Source organism: Talpa europaea, assembly GCF_964194135.1.
Source record: "Talpa europaea genome assembly, chromosome: 6".
Lineage (NCBI taxonomy): Eukaryota > Metazoa > Chordata > Mammalia > Eulipotyphla > Talpidae > Talpa > Talpa europaea.
In genome coordinates, this window is record NC_140072.1 from 53799265 (window position 1) to 53817604 (window position 18340).

General features: G+C 47.3%; 1 protein-coding gene across 1 annotated transcript in view; it reads right to left on the minus strand.

The window, feature by feature from the left end:
* HK2 (hexokinase 2) overlaps positions 1 to 17010 on the minus strand; it is a gene marked incomplete at both ends in the record, with an annotated part of 56122 nt that extends 39112 nt beyond the window's left edge. The window contains 2 exons of the mRNA XM_084234691.1: positions 1666 to 1828; positions 16948 to 17010. Of these exons, the coding sequence (XP_084090817.1) occupies positions 1666 to 1828; positions 16948 to 17010 (226 nt within the window). The remainder of the gene's footprint in view (positions 1 to 1665; positions 1829 to 16947) is intronic.
* Between the last annotated feature and the right edge of the window lie 1330 nt (positions 17011 to 18340).

Genomic DNA, 18340 nt, shown 5'->3' on the forward strand with positions numbered 1-18340 from the left:
AGAATTACTACACTTAGGTGCTCAAAAAAGCTCTTAGTCCATACGTATTTAGCAAATATTTAGGGTACTTGTTTATTGCTAGTGCATGAAATAAAGACAAATTATCTGGCTAATTGGGGAGCTAGTAAATTTATCAGAATGTCAAGTGGGAACAATAGAAGTGGGCATGGTCAGAGTCAGAGGGAGTGACAGGAACAGTAAATGTGCCTATCTAAAGGACACAGGAATTGGACCCAGGCCCCTCACTCAGCTCAAAGAGCTCTTTGAAGGACTGAGACTCACACACTCAGAGAGTAATGCAGAGCAAGGTCATACCCTCTGGGTCCAGGCTGAGTGGCCAGACTTTAGTAAACAAAGACTTATCTTAGGAATCTATCTTAGAAAGATGCCAAGTCTTGTTAGGATAGACCAGGCCCCTAGAGGTTCCCGCACAGTAAGGCTCAAGGACACAGATATGCTGCAAAGACCAAGGCCATCTGGTGCCCTCCCCCACCCCCAGTTCATGACTTTTCTGCATCCGTACCAGCACCAGCACCAGCATCAGCAGGCTTCTTGGTGTTTTTGGCTGCCTCAGGCTCTCAGACTCTGGTTCCAGGTTCTTCTACTGCCCTGCAACTGCCCCTTGCACTCTTTCTCCCATCCTTTAGATGTGGTAGCTGTCCCCCATCCCCCACCTCTCAAGGCCCCCAAAGGTACCCCTCATTTCTAAAATGGAGCATTTTATGAGGCTTAAACAAGACAAGCTATGTGAAAACGGTGACACAACTTGGTTCCTTTTCCCTCTCTGAAGATGTTACCACCACCAAACCCCCTTCCCAGGGAGCCGTGCTCAATACCCTGGCATCACATTAGTCCTCTCCCTGCCCTGTCCACTGTATCTCACCAGGACCCCTTTCTGTGCTCTACCAACAGCCATCACTGCCCCCTTCCACGCCACATACTGCTGATAGTATGCATTTCCAAGACAGTTCTGCTCACATCCCTCAAAATTTTCCAGTTACTCCTCAATGTTTACTGAAGAAAGACTATGTTTTAGGCTTACATGCAAGGCCTTCTGTAATCAAGTCCCAGTCAACTCTTCAATTTTAGTCTCCACCATGGCCCTTTTCTCTGGTTTGATTAAATCACTTGCTGGCTATGTCTTGAAATAAACACACTGTGTCCAAACAAGGGAATTAAACAAGCTTAACAAACTCTCAGTGCACAACTTCAGAGCTTTTACTATCATAACGTGCATACCTTAATGTGCACTGAGCTCTTCCCACACTCCCATATTTGAACTCCTCATTCTCTTTTTATGGAAGCTTTATGAAGTTCAAGAAACAATCTAGGACAATCTGTATCACACTGTTTCTCAAGTATGTCTGCAGAATGGGCCAGTTAGGAGGTCCAGACAGGAATTTCCATGGCCTATGGCTGTGACCATATTAGTCATATTTACTAGGACCAAAAAATCCCAAACTGAGCCAAGCCACCTTTCTCAGCACATGGATGGAAAAAAAAAAAATGGGTGACGGCGTTGGTTCCTAAGGTTTTGAAAGCAAAAAACTTCACTGACATATCCTTCTTTGGATCCCTGAGCAAAGCCACCCAAATCCGCCCCCTGCCCCCCCCAGCCAGAGGAATCAATGGAGCACCCAGAGCTAGCTCCCCCAGGCACAGTACCTGTCCCATCTGGAGTGGACCTTACAAAGGTGGGCAGCATTTTTACTGAGGCAGTGGGGTGGGTGTTGGCTCCAAGTCCCTTCTCCATTTCCTTGCGGAACCGTTTAGAGATGTCTAGAAGCTGCTCATCAGAAAGGCGCATATGGTAGAGATACTGGTCAACCTGGAAGAGGTGGGAAACAAGAGTGGAGACCTATAGGTTAAATATATTACAGTGTATCTGTGTCATGGAACATCACTCAGCCCTCCCACAGAAAAGAATCTGTTAAGTCTGTACATATTATTAAAGGCCATTTAACAGGAATTGGACAGGACCTTGTCTTTTTTTAAAAAAGCAAAAAATTGAATTTAGAAAAATTGGTTTAATTTTATTTCTAGAGCATGGTGAAGATCAGGAAAAAGACATATTTGGGGAGAAGAGAGTTCTTTTCAGAAAGGTTGAGTTTCTAAACCTGTGGCAACCTCCCTGGAACTGGAGTTCATTATTGAACCTCCTATCTTGTTCCCCCTCACCTCCCAAGACAGTCATGTCCATTCTAGCGCCACTCAGCGCAGCCAAGCAGCCATCACCTCTTGACCAGACATATACAATCCCTAATTCTACCTTTACCTCTTCCATCTACTTTATACTCTGAGCCAGGGTCTGCTACTCCCCTGCTTAAAACCTTTCCATGACTTCCCATAAGAACCAAACCCAAAATCCTTCCAAGGTTCTGTATGATCTGGCCTCTACTCACCTTCTCATTGCATTGATGGCTCCCCATTCCTTGTAGTCTCAACTGCCCTTGATTCAGTTCTCCAACTCACCCTTCCCTGACTTAAGCCCACTCACACAGGCTCTGCAGAAGGCAAGCACCTCCCTTTTGGTGCAAAGAGAGACAAATCTCTGGTGATTGCAGATCCAGAGAAATTTTAATGGCCTCAGCAATATCCTGTTTTGTTGTTGTTGTTGTTGTTGTTTTGTTGTTTTTTTTAATGTACTTTTTTTTTTTTTAAAGATTTATTTATTTATACAAGCACTGGGTACAGTCAGAAGCATGGGAGGGTGAGAGAATTCACCAGAGCCAGAGCTGGGAGCAGAGCAGGCAGAAGGACAGAAGTACACTGCTGAGGGGAGCAGCGGGCAGCAGGAGAGGTCTGCACACCCTGCGGGACCCTCCTCTGGTGGCCGGGGAGCAGCCAGGCATCGAACCGGCGTTGCAGAGGTTGCGGGCAGCTTCGCAAGCCAGCGCTCAACCACTGCGCCACTGGGGAGGCCCAGTATTCTGTTTTATATATGCAGTGACACCTGGGCTGGCCCAAGAATGCTATCTCATGGCTTATGCATCTCGGTGCTAATGTTCAAAGTTCAGGGTCACCAGACCAGAAGCCAATGCCAGGCCAGTTCTGGGAATAATTTAAGATGTCATCGTAGGCAATAGCACTAACAGTAAACCCTGATGTGGCACTAACAGTAAACCCTATCCTCAACCATCATACTGTATTAACTCATTTACTCCTCACAACAGCCCTGTGAGGGAGGCAATATTTTTTCCTCCACTCTACCAAAAGCAGTGTGCCCAAAGTCACACAAACACAAAAGGTCAAACCCCCTCTGTAGACAGCAGCGGGTCTATACAGACCAAATGGCAATGTAGTACATTCAGGCCTTTAAAAGGCCAACTTCTATTCCAGCCATTCCCCAAAACAGAAACAAAGCAACAAGCTGAGGGCATGATCCACAAGGCTGGCAGGCAGGTTGGAGAGTAACAGGGGCTTCAGACATGTCTCCAAACACTGGCATGAGTTTAGACACATGATAGTATTGCAACTCCCACATGACTGCTTTCCAGAGAGAAGGAAAGGGCCAGGAGCCTCACACTGCCACCCCCACCTCCCATGGATGGCCCTGGATGTTGCAAAGGAGGCAGGAGAGCTCCTGCAGAGTGGACAGAGCCTGTACCACCTTGCACAGACACTCTTGGAATATGAGCGGCACACACAAAAACGAAGTGGTCACAATTCCACAGTAGCCATTCTTAGTGTAACATCTGTGTTTTAGGTGCTACAGTATTGACTGGAAATCCAGCCAATATTTCTTATTCTAACCCTCAAAGAATTTAACAAGTTAAACAGCCCAGCCTTTACTCGAGTCATGTTGCCCTTATAATCATATTTTAGTGTTCAATGACAGGTGGAAACGATGATGATGATAATTACAATAGCTAGACAATTACCAAGCCAGACACCATCCTATGGCTTTACTAACTTGACCTCATTGCCATTTTGCAAAACTTCTAAATCCCTTCGACACTCAAACCCCTACGGTGGTGAGAAGAAAAGCTAGGGTTCAAACTGAGGTGTATCTGGCTCTAAATTCAAGCCCTTGGAACAAATCCGCTTGCTCATGTTTTATTGAATGACTCCAAGGGCTTGGTTTCCTCTCTGTCACGTGAGACCAAGAGAAAGGATATGGAACAGCTGTAGGAAATGCAGGTATGTACATCTGGATCCAAACTTCCCCTCTTTGACAGCATGATGATGTATTCATCCTGAGTTTATTAGGGACACTCAGAAAGGGAGGATGAATTCTCTAATGTCATAGCCTCCTAAATACACCACAGGGGGCCCCCCTAGCCCTGGCTGGCACTTGTGTGTTGGGTGAAGGGTGGCCAAGGGAAGCAGAAGTCAGAAACAAAAAGCAGTCTCCATACAAAGACAGGTTTTCCTGGCTTGGGGAGGAAGTGAATGCACTTTGCAGAATCGTGCCAACTTTATCCCCGAGGCAACTGGGGGGATGGGGGAAGCACCAGGTCCAAAGTCATTGGAGAAAGTCATTTAGGAGATACCAAATGTACACGGGACAGTAGGCCATTTCTTAACCCTACTTAGTCACTTGGGTTAACAAAACAGAGGTGGTTCCTCTTTGATTGTTCCTTCTCTCTCTGTGGTGGGTGTGTGGCTTATCACACTGGGCTATTTCTCTTTCAGTCTCTATCAGGGAGGAAGAGGGGGAGAAGGGGGCACTCAAGTTGGGGAGACAGGCAGGATGGGAACAAAGCCAAACTGAGGTGTGAGTTCACCTGCCTGAGGGAAGGGTGTGTATTAAAGAAAGAGCAGTTTTAGGACATCTATTTAGCAATCTTGAAAAGATTAGGACTTCCTTATTGGGCAATTTTGGTCAGTTTCTTTCTTTCCCTAACACTCCAGTCTGATATGCAGCTTCCTCTACAGAATTATGGGAAGATCCTGGAGAAACTCTAAACAGAAATTAACCCCATCCTCCTCTTGAAACAAAACAATAACCCAAATGGAAAACTCATCTCCTTAAGTGCCCACATGTTCTTCCAGACTAACACTCACAAAGAACGGGAAACTGAAGCCAAGCAATGATGCAAGGAATGCAGGAGCAAAAAAGGTTGCCCTCATACGGACTTCACTTCAGAATGTGCAGTGGTTCGCTGAGACAGCAAGCCCCAAACAGATATGGGAAAACCCTGAAAGCAAAGGCCTGGAGAGGAGAGCCAAAAAGGGACCTCAAGCAAAGAGGTTAAGAGACTGTGTCAACCAAGGTCACACAGTTGAGACTACAGTTGTCAGAAATTATAAATAATCCTACTGCTGGTCCAGAGGGTCCATCTCATCTTGCAGGCCAATTCCAGCTGAATGACAAGTGACCACTGGCTGGATCCTGGGGCCACTCTATCTGGCTCCATGGGAAAATGATCCTGACCATTTCATTATTTATATCTAGGCAAGCACAACATTCCAATCTGAACAGTTTGTTCTATAAAGCACTATAAATGCTACCTTGAATACTTTACGAGGTTTTAAAGAGAAGTGTGAAAGCTTAAATTTCAATGTCTAAATCTATAAGATTCATATCATCTAATTCCTGAATCCCTGACCACTACTGGGACCCCAGTTTTTTCCATTTTCTGACCATTATTGAAAGCCAATTATATGCAAAGCACTGGAGTGAAACTGGTACAAAATTTTATTTTTTTAGATTTATTTATTTATTTGTTTGTTTATTTATTTATACAAGCACTGGGTACAGTCAGAAGCGCGGGAGGGTGGGAGAATTCACGGGAGCCAGAGCGGGGAACAGAACAGGCAGACTGACGAAATACACTGCTGAGGGGAGCAGCGGGCGGCAGGAGAGGTCTGCGCACCAAGTGGGACCCTCACCTGCGGTCAGGGATTGAACCGGTGCTGCAGAGGCTGCAGGCAGCTTCGCAGCCCAGCTCTCAACCACTGCGCCACCAGGGGAGGCCCAGTACAAAATTTTAAAAGAAAAATTCTGGAGCTAGATTGTGGTGCTGCTGTCACAACAATGTGAATGTACTTAATGCCATTGAATTGTATGCTTTAAAATGGTTGCAGTGGTAAATTTCATGATATATATATATATGTATATATCCACAATTAAAAAGAACATTACAGGAAAACTCAACTCATATTACAGATGCAATAAATGTCTCTGAAATGGAGGCATGGGTCTGAGCAGATAAGAAAACTCCATGCAAGACAGACCACAGGAAATATCTCGCATGTGAGTAAATGATCTGTGAAACTGGCATTCAGGGAAACTGTTTTCTGAGCTAAGAGCATACGGCAGGTCCATTTCATTCATCAACATTTATTTTAACATTGATGAGGGGAAAAAAATCCCAGCCAACATTAACACTAAAACAAAGTTCTCTGAAGACCTGGTTTCAGTATGTTGTTTCTCTCCTAGTCATAGTTTCCAAGAACATGTGAATGACATTAAGTGAGAACTTACTGTACATATACAACATGTGTGGCTTGGTGGATGTATGTTGACCTAGAGACAGTTGGAAGATCGTGTAAAATGGTTCGGGAGAAGTGAGCAAACCTAAAATCCTGCAAGGTGACGAATTCTGGATCAGAAAGCTACTTACCTCACTGCCTTGCTCTGGCTCTCTGACTTCTATTAGTATGACTCTCAGTCCTATCACTTTTTATCAAGGGATCACAGGAAGGGAGGATCATAAAGATTGCCCCACCATGGATGATTGCTTTGTTGTTCACTGGCCAATCAATTCTCTGTGGTCTAGTGTCAGGAGAAAGTCTGGCTGCGCACGTTCACTGTGCTTCCTACATGGGCCAAGGAAAATTAGGCCAACTCCAAAAGAGTTGTCCTTTTGCCTTCACTGTCAGGAGTCTCAGAGCTCTAGCCTCAATCCAGTAAATTATCTTTAGTCCCAGTTTTTGGGTTTTTTTTGTGTGTTTTTTTGTATGTTTTTTTGTTTGTTTGTTTGTTTTTGTAATAATCCCTGTCTGTTCCATGACTCTTGTTCTAGAAATTCTTTTACTGCAAGCTGAACCACATTACCTAATCCTTTTGGTAAGCAGATAAATAATACACAATGGAGCAATGCTCATCAGTCATCCTTACAGGACACACCCTCCTGGGAGAGGGTGAATTCAGTGACTCCACAAATATAAGCATTAGGGCCAAGGACACAAAGACACCTGACTCCAGCTGGACTTCCTTTCTCCCATCTTTGGATATTTCTAATTTAGTACCTAGCATCCTCTCTCTCTCTCTCTCTCTCTCTCTCTCTCGGACCTGCCAGATGAATACTAGTTTTAGCTTCTAATAGATTCTCAACAGAACAATTGACTGAATGTGGGCTTCCCCAGCACTCAATCGGGACATGGGTATATTAGGCCACGTCCAACCTGACCTCCTTGAAAGAAATTTAGGAAGGACCTCTCCCTCTTGAAAGTGACGGTCTTTAACTAGATTCACCTACTTTAATTCAAAATAGTGTTGTGGGACAGAGGCAGGGATGATCTACAGTAATAACAACACACCACCTACCACCATAAGGAACATATATAGAAGAAATCGCAAGATAAAATGTTGGGTGAAAGAAGCAAGACACAAAAAGGGACATTCTGAGCCCACTTATATTAAGTCCAGACACAGACATATGTTGGTAGAAGTCAGGGTTGTGCTACACTTAGTTGGGGTTAGTGCCAGTGGCTACTGGTAACAACCTGTTGCTGAATCTAAGTGGTAGTAACCTGATGTGCTGTTTCCTATGTATATTATACTTTATTCCTATGTATATTATACTCTATTTTGTAAAAATAGAGAGGGAGAGAAAGAAACAAAAGCAAGGCACTGACTAGCCCCTAGTCTACCCAATACACATGGTCAGAGGGTCAAAGGAGATCAAAGTCAAAAGAGATCAAACCAGAGGAGAAGGTCACAATGTAAACACAACCACATGTAGCCTTTCATCGACTGAGCTAGCTCTTGAGTTAGTTTCAAAATGAATTTCATATTTTTGCATCATTCTTTTGCTAGTGTTTTACCATAACTCTTTGAAAGGAAACCAAGGTTTAGAGAAGCTTCCCCAAAACCACAGGTCAAGTCCCTGGCAGGACCCACCATATCCAGGGGCCAGCAGAGTGCTCTAATCTGGGGCACAGGTGTCCCCATATGGGGAAAGCCAGACAAGTGTTGTCAGCGACCTCATTAGTAATAAAGCCTTCATAGACTTCTCCTGGGAGGACCAAGGCTGTGCAGAGAGCAGCAAGTTTACCTTGTAAAGGTTCAAGGCAAAGCCAGGTGTTTCTGATAAGAAATTATAAAGAAAGAAACCGATCTGCCAAAATACTTCCTTCAGTGGGAACACAGAGGGCCCTCCCTAGGACCAGTGCACCACCTTGGGGAGAATCCAGCTCTGAGGCAGGAAGGGCGCGCTCACAAGCCTGGGGTGGCAGGTGAGTGTGGAGCTGACCTCCAAGGCTCAAAGGCTCAGGCCACTCCTCCAGGATCCTGTTGCACGGTCCTGAGTCACAGGGTTTCCTGTTCTTCCAGTTCTGCTCTCAGCCACGGAGTTACAGCCCAGCAGGATTCAGGGAACAGCACCCAGCAGGGCTCCAGGAGATGGGCATTGGGGATGCCCTTCTGGGGATGCTCCTGTCCTCAGACATTTTGTCCCAATTGCGGGGCAGCAGTGCAAGGGACTAATATCCCAGATGTGCACAGACCCTGGCACAGTTCATTTACCAACAGACATTGATTGCACATACCAAGCACTCAGGACATTTAGATAATGGAGGCCTCAGTCTTTGCCTGGAAGGGGCCCCGTCTACTGGCTGGTGGGAGGTAAATATATCAACAAGTAATTACAAATTTAAGGTGAGGGTAGATAGTAGGCAGTTTCTCACAGTAATAAAATACAGATTTGCAATCATTTAAACCATGCACATCAATACCAAGAGATATTTATCTGGAAATATAGAAACATGTATGTGTTGATTCCATGCCTAGAATGTTCCCCTCCTCTGGGGAATTCCCACTTGCCCTTCAGGGCCCAGAGGGAATGTCCTCTCCCCAAATCCCTTTCCCAATTCCTGTGCCAATGATGCCAATGCACTCTTGACACCTTGGATTTCTTGTCCCCACTGATCTGAGGGGACTAGAGGCACTGCACAAATGAGCCTGAAAGGACACAGGACTGAGACAGAGGAAACATGTTCCAGCTCTAGGGTCTGCCCAGTGGAAGCAGAGACTGGTCCCTTTGTACCTGGTACTTCATCTGTAAAATGAAGGGTTTTTTGGCCTAAACATCCCAAAGGTCCCTTCCTAACCGATACCTGACTCATCACCCCTGAAACTGCAATATCCACATTCACTGCCCCAGGAAGCCCCATGCTGGGGTGAGGGCCTGGGGTCCAGAGTCAGGCTTCCTGGGTCTGAATTCTGGCTTTCCCTTGAGCAAAGTTCTGTCCCCATGCTGTGTTCCCTCCCTGTGCCTTCATCTGAATGATCAGTAATAACTATGTCTAGCCTGGAGGTCTGCTTGAGGATGGCCTAGTTACAGGAGGGTACTAGACAGAGTCTAGCATTTAAGACACACTGCATGTGTTTGTGGTTTTAAGACCTTTGAGGATTAAAGGGGAGAAAGGAGTCAATGAACATGGCTGGAAGGCTTCACAGAAAGGGTTGAGAAAGGAAAATTTGGGAGGAAACAGGAAGCAGGGGGAGGAAGTCCCTCAAATGGGAAAAGGAAAGGTGGCAGCTTCAAATGCCCTCATTTAACCCTAATTAAAACTGTCAGGTGGCTTATCTGGCTTCATTCCTTCATTTATCAGAAGAGTAGAAAGATGCCAGAAGGAAGAGGTTGGGAATAAGGACTTTTAAGAACATGGCCCACCTCCAGGCCTCCAGGGCAGGGATGCTGAGCAGAGCGTGAGGAGAGCCAGGAAGACAGGTGGGCAGTGGGCTCCAAAGGCCCCGGGGCTGGGTCCCACTCACCTTTGGCATAGGCCATGCCAGGGAAGGAATGTCAAGGAAATGCTTAGAGATCCACGGATGTCAGTACAAAAAGTATGATCAACCCCCAAAATAAAAGTAGAACTTAAGGAGAAATGAAATTCTCTGGCTCCTGTTCCCACAGGAATAGTCAAGACTCCTAACTCAGTTATCACAAGACAAAGGCTGTACATGGATGGGGAGTTGTGGGAAGTGAGGAGGGAGCAGAGTGTGGGTTCCACACAGATGATCCCCTGGAGCTTTGTCAAGAACCCTGGGCACCCCTGTCAAGAACCTTGACCTGCTGTGTCAAGAGGAGCCACAGTGTGTGGCCCCAGAGTGTGTATCTGAGAGGCAAAGAGCTCTCTGCTGAGTCCCAGGATGACCAGGGATCCCCCACTCATGTGCAAAAACAACGTGGGAGCAAATTACTGTTCCCTTCAGCGAAACTCCAGGGTCAGTGAAACCAAAACCCACCATCACCTGATTTTATGACTTGAACACACAGGCACCTCAAACAGTTTCCCCAGTGGAAAGGCGGAATCTGGGTAGATGTGGGGGAGGGTGATAAGCATCTAATTGGCCCAGTCTAGCATACATGGCCTCAGCGACTGCTGGGAGCCTCTGCCCTTCTGCTCTTAGGAGGAAGCACTGACCGCAAACAGATCAGATTTCTGCAGCAACAGGGGGCTAAGCTAAAGCTGTCATTTTTCAGAAGCTGTGTCTCTCATGATGGTCCATGGAGAACACTTCAACCTGAGGTACATCAACCTGAGGTACATCAATGGACAAGATATCCCAGAGAACCCTGAATGGGGAATGTTAACTCCCCAGGGGACCAGAAAAAAAGCAAGTTAGAGGAGAAAATCAAGGATGGATCTCCTATGCCCAGTAAAGCAGTTTTAGAACCTGGAGGAGGCAAATGAGGACAGTTCCTCAACTTTAAGAATTTTCCATCCTCCATATCCAACATCAGACACAGAGCATAAAAAGGCCCTAAAAGCCCTTTTGAAAAAAACGGGACCTCCCTTTTGCTCCCACAAAGATTAATAGTGCAGCAGGGTATCTAGAGTCTTTGTTTATATGGACTAATATTTACCATATACATTTGTGACACATACCACATATGTCAGACACAACTCTCAAGATCTTCACATATATTAACTCCCTCTCTAATCCTTGCAACACCCTATTAAGGTGTTATCTAAACACTAATTTTACAAGAGGAAGAAACCCAGAGGTTAAATTAACTGGCCCAAGTTCACACGGCAAAAGAGGATTCACCCAATTCAACCCCTGGAAGTCTGGTTCTGCATGCATTTGGCCACGCTGCCTTCCCCATGACTGCAGGACTGGCCATCCATGCGTCCCATCCTCTGCTCTGGAGCTCCTGCTCTGCCAGCTCACACGCAGCCTTATTTAGAAGCCGAGTAGAAGTCTGGCCTCCATAGAAACCCCAGCAATAGCCAGGGTGAGATTCTCCCAGGCACAACTAGGCAGACTTCTCTCTGACAGTTCTCTGGGGCACTTACGTTTTTCTGGTTGACGACAACAACAGGCTCCTCCCCTCTTCCCCAAGCCAGCCTTCAGGGGTTGTGGACATCTGCTGACTGCTATGGTCTACAGGCCTCATCTTAAACCCATCTTTTGTAAAAGGTCACTTCCCATCATGACTGTCCCACGGTGTAGCACTGTTGAGAACTGAGGGTTCTGGTGCCAGTTGGGGCTACCTATCAACTAACTGTCTGACAACAAGCAATGCACTACAAAACTGCTCCATCCACCTTGTGACAACCAAAAACGTCTCATGACATTACCAAATGGGGACAAAATTGCCCATAGTTGAAAGTACACACACACAAATACACACAGAGGCTTTGGCCCTATAAATTTCAGTAGAGTGGAAATCCAGTTCAACCCTACCAAAAATGTCAATAGCACTCAAATTGATGGACCTGGTTTAGAAGTTAACAGTAACAGCCACTCCAGGACAAAGAAGCATGGCTTATGATCACAGAGTGATAATAAGTAGTCACGAACTCTGGGATTTGATTTCCTATGCCCCCATCCCCACTGCAAAAGACAAAGACAGACAAAACAGTGTTGGAAAAGAAACCAAAATTGCTGACTTCCAAACTCAATGATAATGAAGAACTCCTTTATCAAATTTGTCTTTTAAATCGGAAGTATCTGAACAAAGAAAGCCAGAGTTCTTTTAGCACATCAGTTCTCCCTACTCAGCCAGATTTTGGGAGAAAACTGTTGTGGTTTGTGTTGCTATGATTCCCCCTGGAAAAGGGCCCCTAGCAGCCTCAAACTCCTCAGGGTGCAAAAAAAAAAAAAAAATGTTGGCTTTGGCTGAGGGGACTCAGAGGGAATTTTAATTCATTCAGGGGTAAAGAAAAAAGTGCTTCTTAGAGTTCTCTGATGCAAAAGTTTGGAAATATCAAATGAATGAATGATTAGCAAGAGCTACAAAATATTCCTATTATTATCATTTGTCTTCTGAACGGGGAAGGGACAGTATTAGGATACTAAGAATTACATTAATTTGAACAAATGAGAACTGACAATGTCAGTTAACCAAGTCAAAAATAATCTTACTAAGGTTTTAATCAGTTTACTGCTGGTACTTTAATCCCTATCTAAAGATTATCAGCATGCAGTAGGTGATCTTAAAACATTTCAATCAAGCCTCCCTTTAGGTCCCTAACTCCCCACCATAATAAGCCACCTTCTTAGGACTGTACAACCTGGAGGGACTAAACACCACCCTTTAGAGACTGTGAAGTATCTTTTCCTGGAACCTTATCTCTCCAGACAATTAAAAGGTGTCTTAGTTTTCTACATTGCTGCCAGAGGGCCTTGCACCCAAAATAACATGAAAACTCTTCTCTCTCTTAACTGTAGGGAGCTGTGTTGGATCTTTTGGCTTCCCGTTTACTCCCCCATCTCTTAAATCCAGAGTTAAAAGTTACTCTCCATTCATATAACAAGGAGCATAACTAAGTTGTTTTTTTTTTTTAAATTTATTTATTTATGCACACAAGAACTGGGGTATAGGCCAGAGTGCAGGGGGGTGAGAGGATTCACCAGAGACAGAGAGGGGAACAGAACATGCAGATTGACCGAAGTACACTGACGAGGGGAGCAGCAGGCGAGTCAGGAGAGGTCTGCTGCGCCATGTGGGTTGCCCCCTGGCTGGCCGGGAATGGAACCTGTGCTGCAGTGGCTGAGGACAGCTTCATAGTTTGCGTCTTAACCCTTGGCCCATAACTAAGCTTTTTATGCTCCAGGGTTGGTGTGAAAATATGTCATCCCCTGTCAACACATGTTAAATCATTTTGGTCAGTGGCTAAATGAAGAACATAGTCTTCATTTTAGTTCTATGCTTAATCCCAGTTCTCATTCCTGAAAAACAAAAATCCTGTGTATTATATATTAACTAAAATTTAATTACTAAAGAGAATCCTTTTTCTCTCCAAGATTGACATAATCATAATGCTTTAAGAGCTGGAGAAGAGGAAATGCCCTCAGGATCAGCCTCAAGCCAAGCCTTGATGAAGGAGTAGCCCACTGCCATTCCCTTTGAGTCCCACCCATTCACCCACCATTCCCTTCAATCCAAGACCGCCCCACCCGCCTCATCCTCTACTTCTTGCAGCCCTTGCACAGCTTCTTTCTCCAGGAAGATGCCCTCCCCTTCATTCTTGCACTCCTCAGCACCAGAGCAGTGGCCAGAAACTGTGGCTACAAAGGTGAACAGTCAGAGTTCTCCCTGTCATTGAATCCAAAGGAAAACTGTCAACTCCAATATATGGTGACATGAAATAAATGTCCTGATAAGGCAAAAAACTCCTAGTGTGAATGGATATGACATTCAGAGGAATGTTAACTCCAGCTTCCGGGCAATGAAGAGATAGAGAGGATGAGGCTGATGACAGGTGGGGTCAAGCGATATTCAGTATGAAGGGTGATATAGGGTTTCTGAAATGATCCAGTTTGGTTCCAGAAAGAGCATGGAAACAAAAAAAAAAAAAAAACTATAGGAGGCTTCTGAAGTAACCCAGAGACCAAGTTGACAAAGATGTAGCTACCAGAAATGAAAATGAGTCCCAGGCTCTCAGTCAGAATATTCAAAAGGTACTGGCACCATTAATCGAAGAAGAGAGCAAGTTCCTCTCGGGACATGCTGGGTAAAGGGGCTTCCAGCATCCAAAAGTGAATGCACACAGTCAAGATAAGTCCACAAATGTTCCCAGAAGCAAGAAGTATGGCAGTGAGCATGGGGCTCTGAAGTCCCCTGGTATGACTTCAATTTCCAGCTCTTACAAAAAAGTTAGTGGCCTTGGACAAGTTACTCTGTGCCTCAGTTCCTCACCAGTAAAACAGGGATGCTGAACCTAATTGTTTCTATTTCACAGGGCTCCTTAAACCACTGCCCGATACACAAAAAATTCTAGATGCTTTTGCTTAGTTTCAAAGTGTCAATGGGCAGAAGTAAGCAAATAACCCTTACTCTTCATCCCAAAGGCACAAAACAAGGCTTGAACACCAGGAGACAAGTAATCCAGATGGAGCTAGTTCTAGACAGGTTAACCTAAGCCCTCCATGTGGACTAAAACCCAGCATATGCAAAATGATAGCACAAGGGAATTTCCAAATTCCGATCCAAAAGACTGTAAAGCTAAACTCAAAGTTCATGCTTCTCTCCCAGTTCTTCCATCCAGGAATCCTTCCTTTAAGCCACTTGAAAAGACTCTTCCAAAGTATTCTTCTCTCTGATTCTCTTCCTACTTCCTGTCTAATTTCAGCGAGAGTCAAACACCTTTACCCACCTAAGCAAGAAGGCTGAACCAGTTTCTGACACCTAGCGAGTAAAAGCCCTGACTCAATTCTGCCTCCATTGGTAATTTTGAGGAAATACACCCAAGTGTTGGCAAGACACTTCACAGGCTGAAAGGTAACTGCATGTGTGTAAAAAAAAAAAAAAGCCTACAGCAAAAGATGATTTCACATTGCTGTACTTAATCATCTTAACTCCATAAAATGGACAGCAGAGTACCAGCAGGTACAGCCCTTTTGACAAAAAGTAGTCAGCAGTCCAAACAGGCAAAGTGACTTGCTTAGGGATCTTGCGGTTAATAAACCACAGAGATTAGAACTCATTTCCAGATACCCTGGCTAATTCTCTTTTCACTGCCCAGACCAAAGGGAAATCCCCTAACGCTCCCGACTTGCAAGCCAGGAGGGTGATACAGCTCCCAAGTTCAGGTCTCAGCTTCCTCTGCATTGGAGGAGAAAAATATTGTAAAAGAATTCAAATGTCTTGGGGCCATGATTACCCAACTGAGAAGACCTCCCCTGGATTAAAGACCCTCTGGTTCGGTACTTTAGGACTTACCAAGAGATGACAGTCAGCCCAAGAGTTAAGCTCACTTCTAGGGCAGAAATGCCCAAAATTGCCAAGATCCTGCCGGTTCACAGACATGTTTTTTAAATCAACTGGATTAAAAGTGCACAGCTAAGCCACATCCCAGAAATGAGCTAGAGTATCAATCCTTTTATAAACAAAATAAAATTCGACTAAACCAGCTGCCCTCTGCTCCCTATGCAGTCATAGTGAGTAATGTCATGCTTTATCTGGGGGTTCATCTGTCATGACTCTGAAAGCATCAAGATGGTAATCCACCATCCTTTCCTTTGCTCTCAGGACACCCGGAATAGCAGGAGGAGGTCGTCTCACCAAACGATAATGTCAAGACATTTTCCAAAAAAAAAGTATCCCCACTGAGACACAGAAATTTCAAGTATGTAATTGAGCAACGCTCTATCTGCTTTACAACTCCAGACACCCCCCGCCTCCGCCCCAGCTTCTCAGGTCGCTCTTCTCAAGTTCTAGCAGAGGACGGCCTAAAGCCAATCCTGAAATCCCGAGCACTTCAGAAACTCAATTCTCCCCAGAGAGAGCGCCTCGGGTCCAGCCCAGCTCCACCCCCACCCCATCCCCCGAGGCGAGCAGGGCTCCGCTCCAGGCTGGGCCGGAGGCGCTTTCTTGTGTAAATGACCCAGACTTAGTGAGAGCTTGGGCTCGGGAGAGAATAAGGTGGGCACAGATAGCTGGGGCCTAGGGCAGAAAAATTTCATTTTCGTAACTGACAAAACTTTCAAGGAATACGGAGACCCGCAGGGGACGGGGGCGGTGTAGGTCCTCTCCGACTAACTTTTAGACGCAGCAGAAAGTAACATCCAAAGTCACCTCCTCCCATTTGGGGGCGGGCCCGGGGTCCCCAGGGCGGGGCCCTCCCGAGACAAATCTGGAGGCGCGCGCGCCGGGCAGATGGGGAGGGGGGGCGCTCCTCGCGGAGCTCAGTTCCGGGAGGCTCAGTTCCGGGGAGGGGGCGCGGCACGCGGACGGCTCTGCGAGCTTTCGGGTTGCTTCCTGACTCCGCTTCCCCGCAACCCCACCTCCGCAAGGCCGTGGGGAGCGACTGGGGAAACCGCAAGTCCACTAAGCACAGCCCTTCAGAGCTGGAGGGCCCCAGCAGCCCCCACGCGGCAGCAGAGCCTCCTCCCCCTCGCCAGGATTCTCCCCACGTGCTCTCGCCGGAACTCGAGCTACACAAGGGGGGCGGGGGGGGACTCCTCCTACGTGAGCCGGGCTGTGTAAATGAGCGCCCCTCCAGAAACAAAAAAAAAAAAAAAAAAACTGCGAGTGCGCGCAGGGTAGCAGAAACTGAGACAGTGGCTGCGCGCGAGCCCCAGCGCCTTGCACGCGCGCACACGCCCGCCGGTGCCTAGCGGACGTGGCTCCTCGCACCCAGGAGTTTCCACTCAGCTCTGACTTTCTCCACGTCCTCGGCCCGAAATAGGAGGAAGCGGGTCCCTTTAGAATCAAGGACAATATCGTCCCCGCCCACCCGGCCGGCCCGGCAGAACGGGTCGGAAACGTCGCCAAGTCTGTATTAGAGGCGAGCCATCTGCCTCCGCCCGCGCGCACTTACCTTCTGCACTTGGTCATGGTTGAGTTCCGTGAAAAAGTAGGCGAGCAGATGCGAGGCGATCATCCTGCCGTGGCCCGACGGTGCAGAGGGGAGACCGAAGCTGGAGCGCGTGCGGGGGAGCGGGGCAGACCGCTTTGTACCTGGGCTTGGAGGCTCGGCCCCGAGCGGGGAAGCCGGGCAGCACAAAAACGAAGACTAACGGCGGGGGCGCGCCCGGCTGGAGGATCTCGGGTCTCTGGATACAGGTTTCTGGAGCCCGAGTGTTGGAAGGTACCCAAGAATAACTCCCGGCGACGTGTCGGGTGGCCCCACAGTGAAGAGACTAACTTCAGCCACAGGATCACTGAGGCTCAACTTGGAAAGAGTCACTCTTGGGCTCCACTAGGGCGCTCGGACTTCCCCGGCTCACACACGCGAAACTCGCCCGCGGATCTTGGCTCAGTGACACGACGGCTGTAGCGGCGGCCTGGGACTCCTGCTATGAGTTTCGTGCAACAATGTGGCTTATTGAGGGGCTGCCGCCTCGTGGGCCGCCCGGTCAGTGACGCGCGCACGCCCATTGGCTACACGGGGAGGGTGTGTGCGCCCACGGCCCGCCCGCCGCCGAGGCGCAGCCAATCCGCGCGCAAAGCCTGCGGGCGCGGTTGCTCTGACACCCGAGCCGGCAAGTTGGAGGGGCGCGCCCTGGGCGGGAGGCGGGGCCGGCAGTCGGGATGGGACGTGTGGTCCGTGGCAAAAGGCTGGGGCGGAAAGGCGCATGAGCCACCGCTGTGTCAGGCTCGGCTATGGGTGGGGGGCGCGTGATCACAGACCCGGAGTGTGGGGCGACTGGAAAGACAGGTCACCGGACCAGCTCACGCCCTCTGCAGGGAGAGAGCCACCTGGCATTTCGGGGTCATGTGAGGGGCCCCCGCTGCCAGTCACATTTCTGAAGCATCTTAGTTCTCACCGATTGTGGCTCAATGCGTCAGCACAACGCTGAAGCAAAATGAGGCGACGCAGCTGCTGCTTATTTTAATGCCAGGCACCACAAAACTGATGGTCTGTGGGGTTAACTGACCTCCTTTAACAGATGAGGAAACTGAGGCACGGGGTCATGAGACTTGCTCAAGGTCACACAGCTAATTAGTGGCACAGGGAGAAAGAAATACAACTTCGTCCATCTGACTTAGAAGCCCTATTCTGCCTTCTAAGGGCTGGGGAAGTGGAAGGCAGGAAAGAAACGTTGTCTGCAGCTATGATTCTGATGCTTAGGTGAAACTGGGTGGGTGATAAGTCCGTAACTGAATGATTCCGTGGGGTGTGATGGCATGGCATATGTATGCTGAGAAGAGGGGTTGTCGCACCACAGCTAATGCCTGGCACCACACTCTCCAAATATATATGTGTGTGT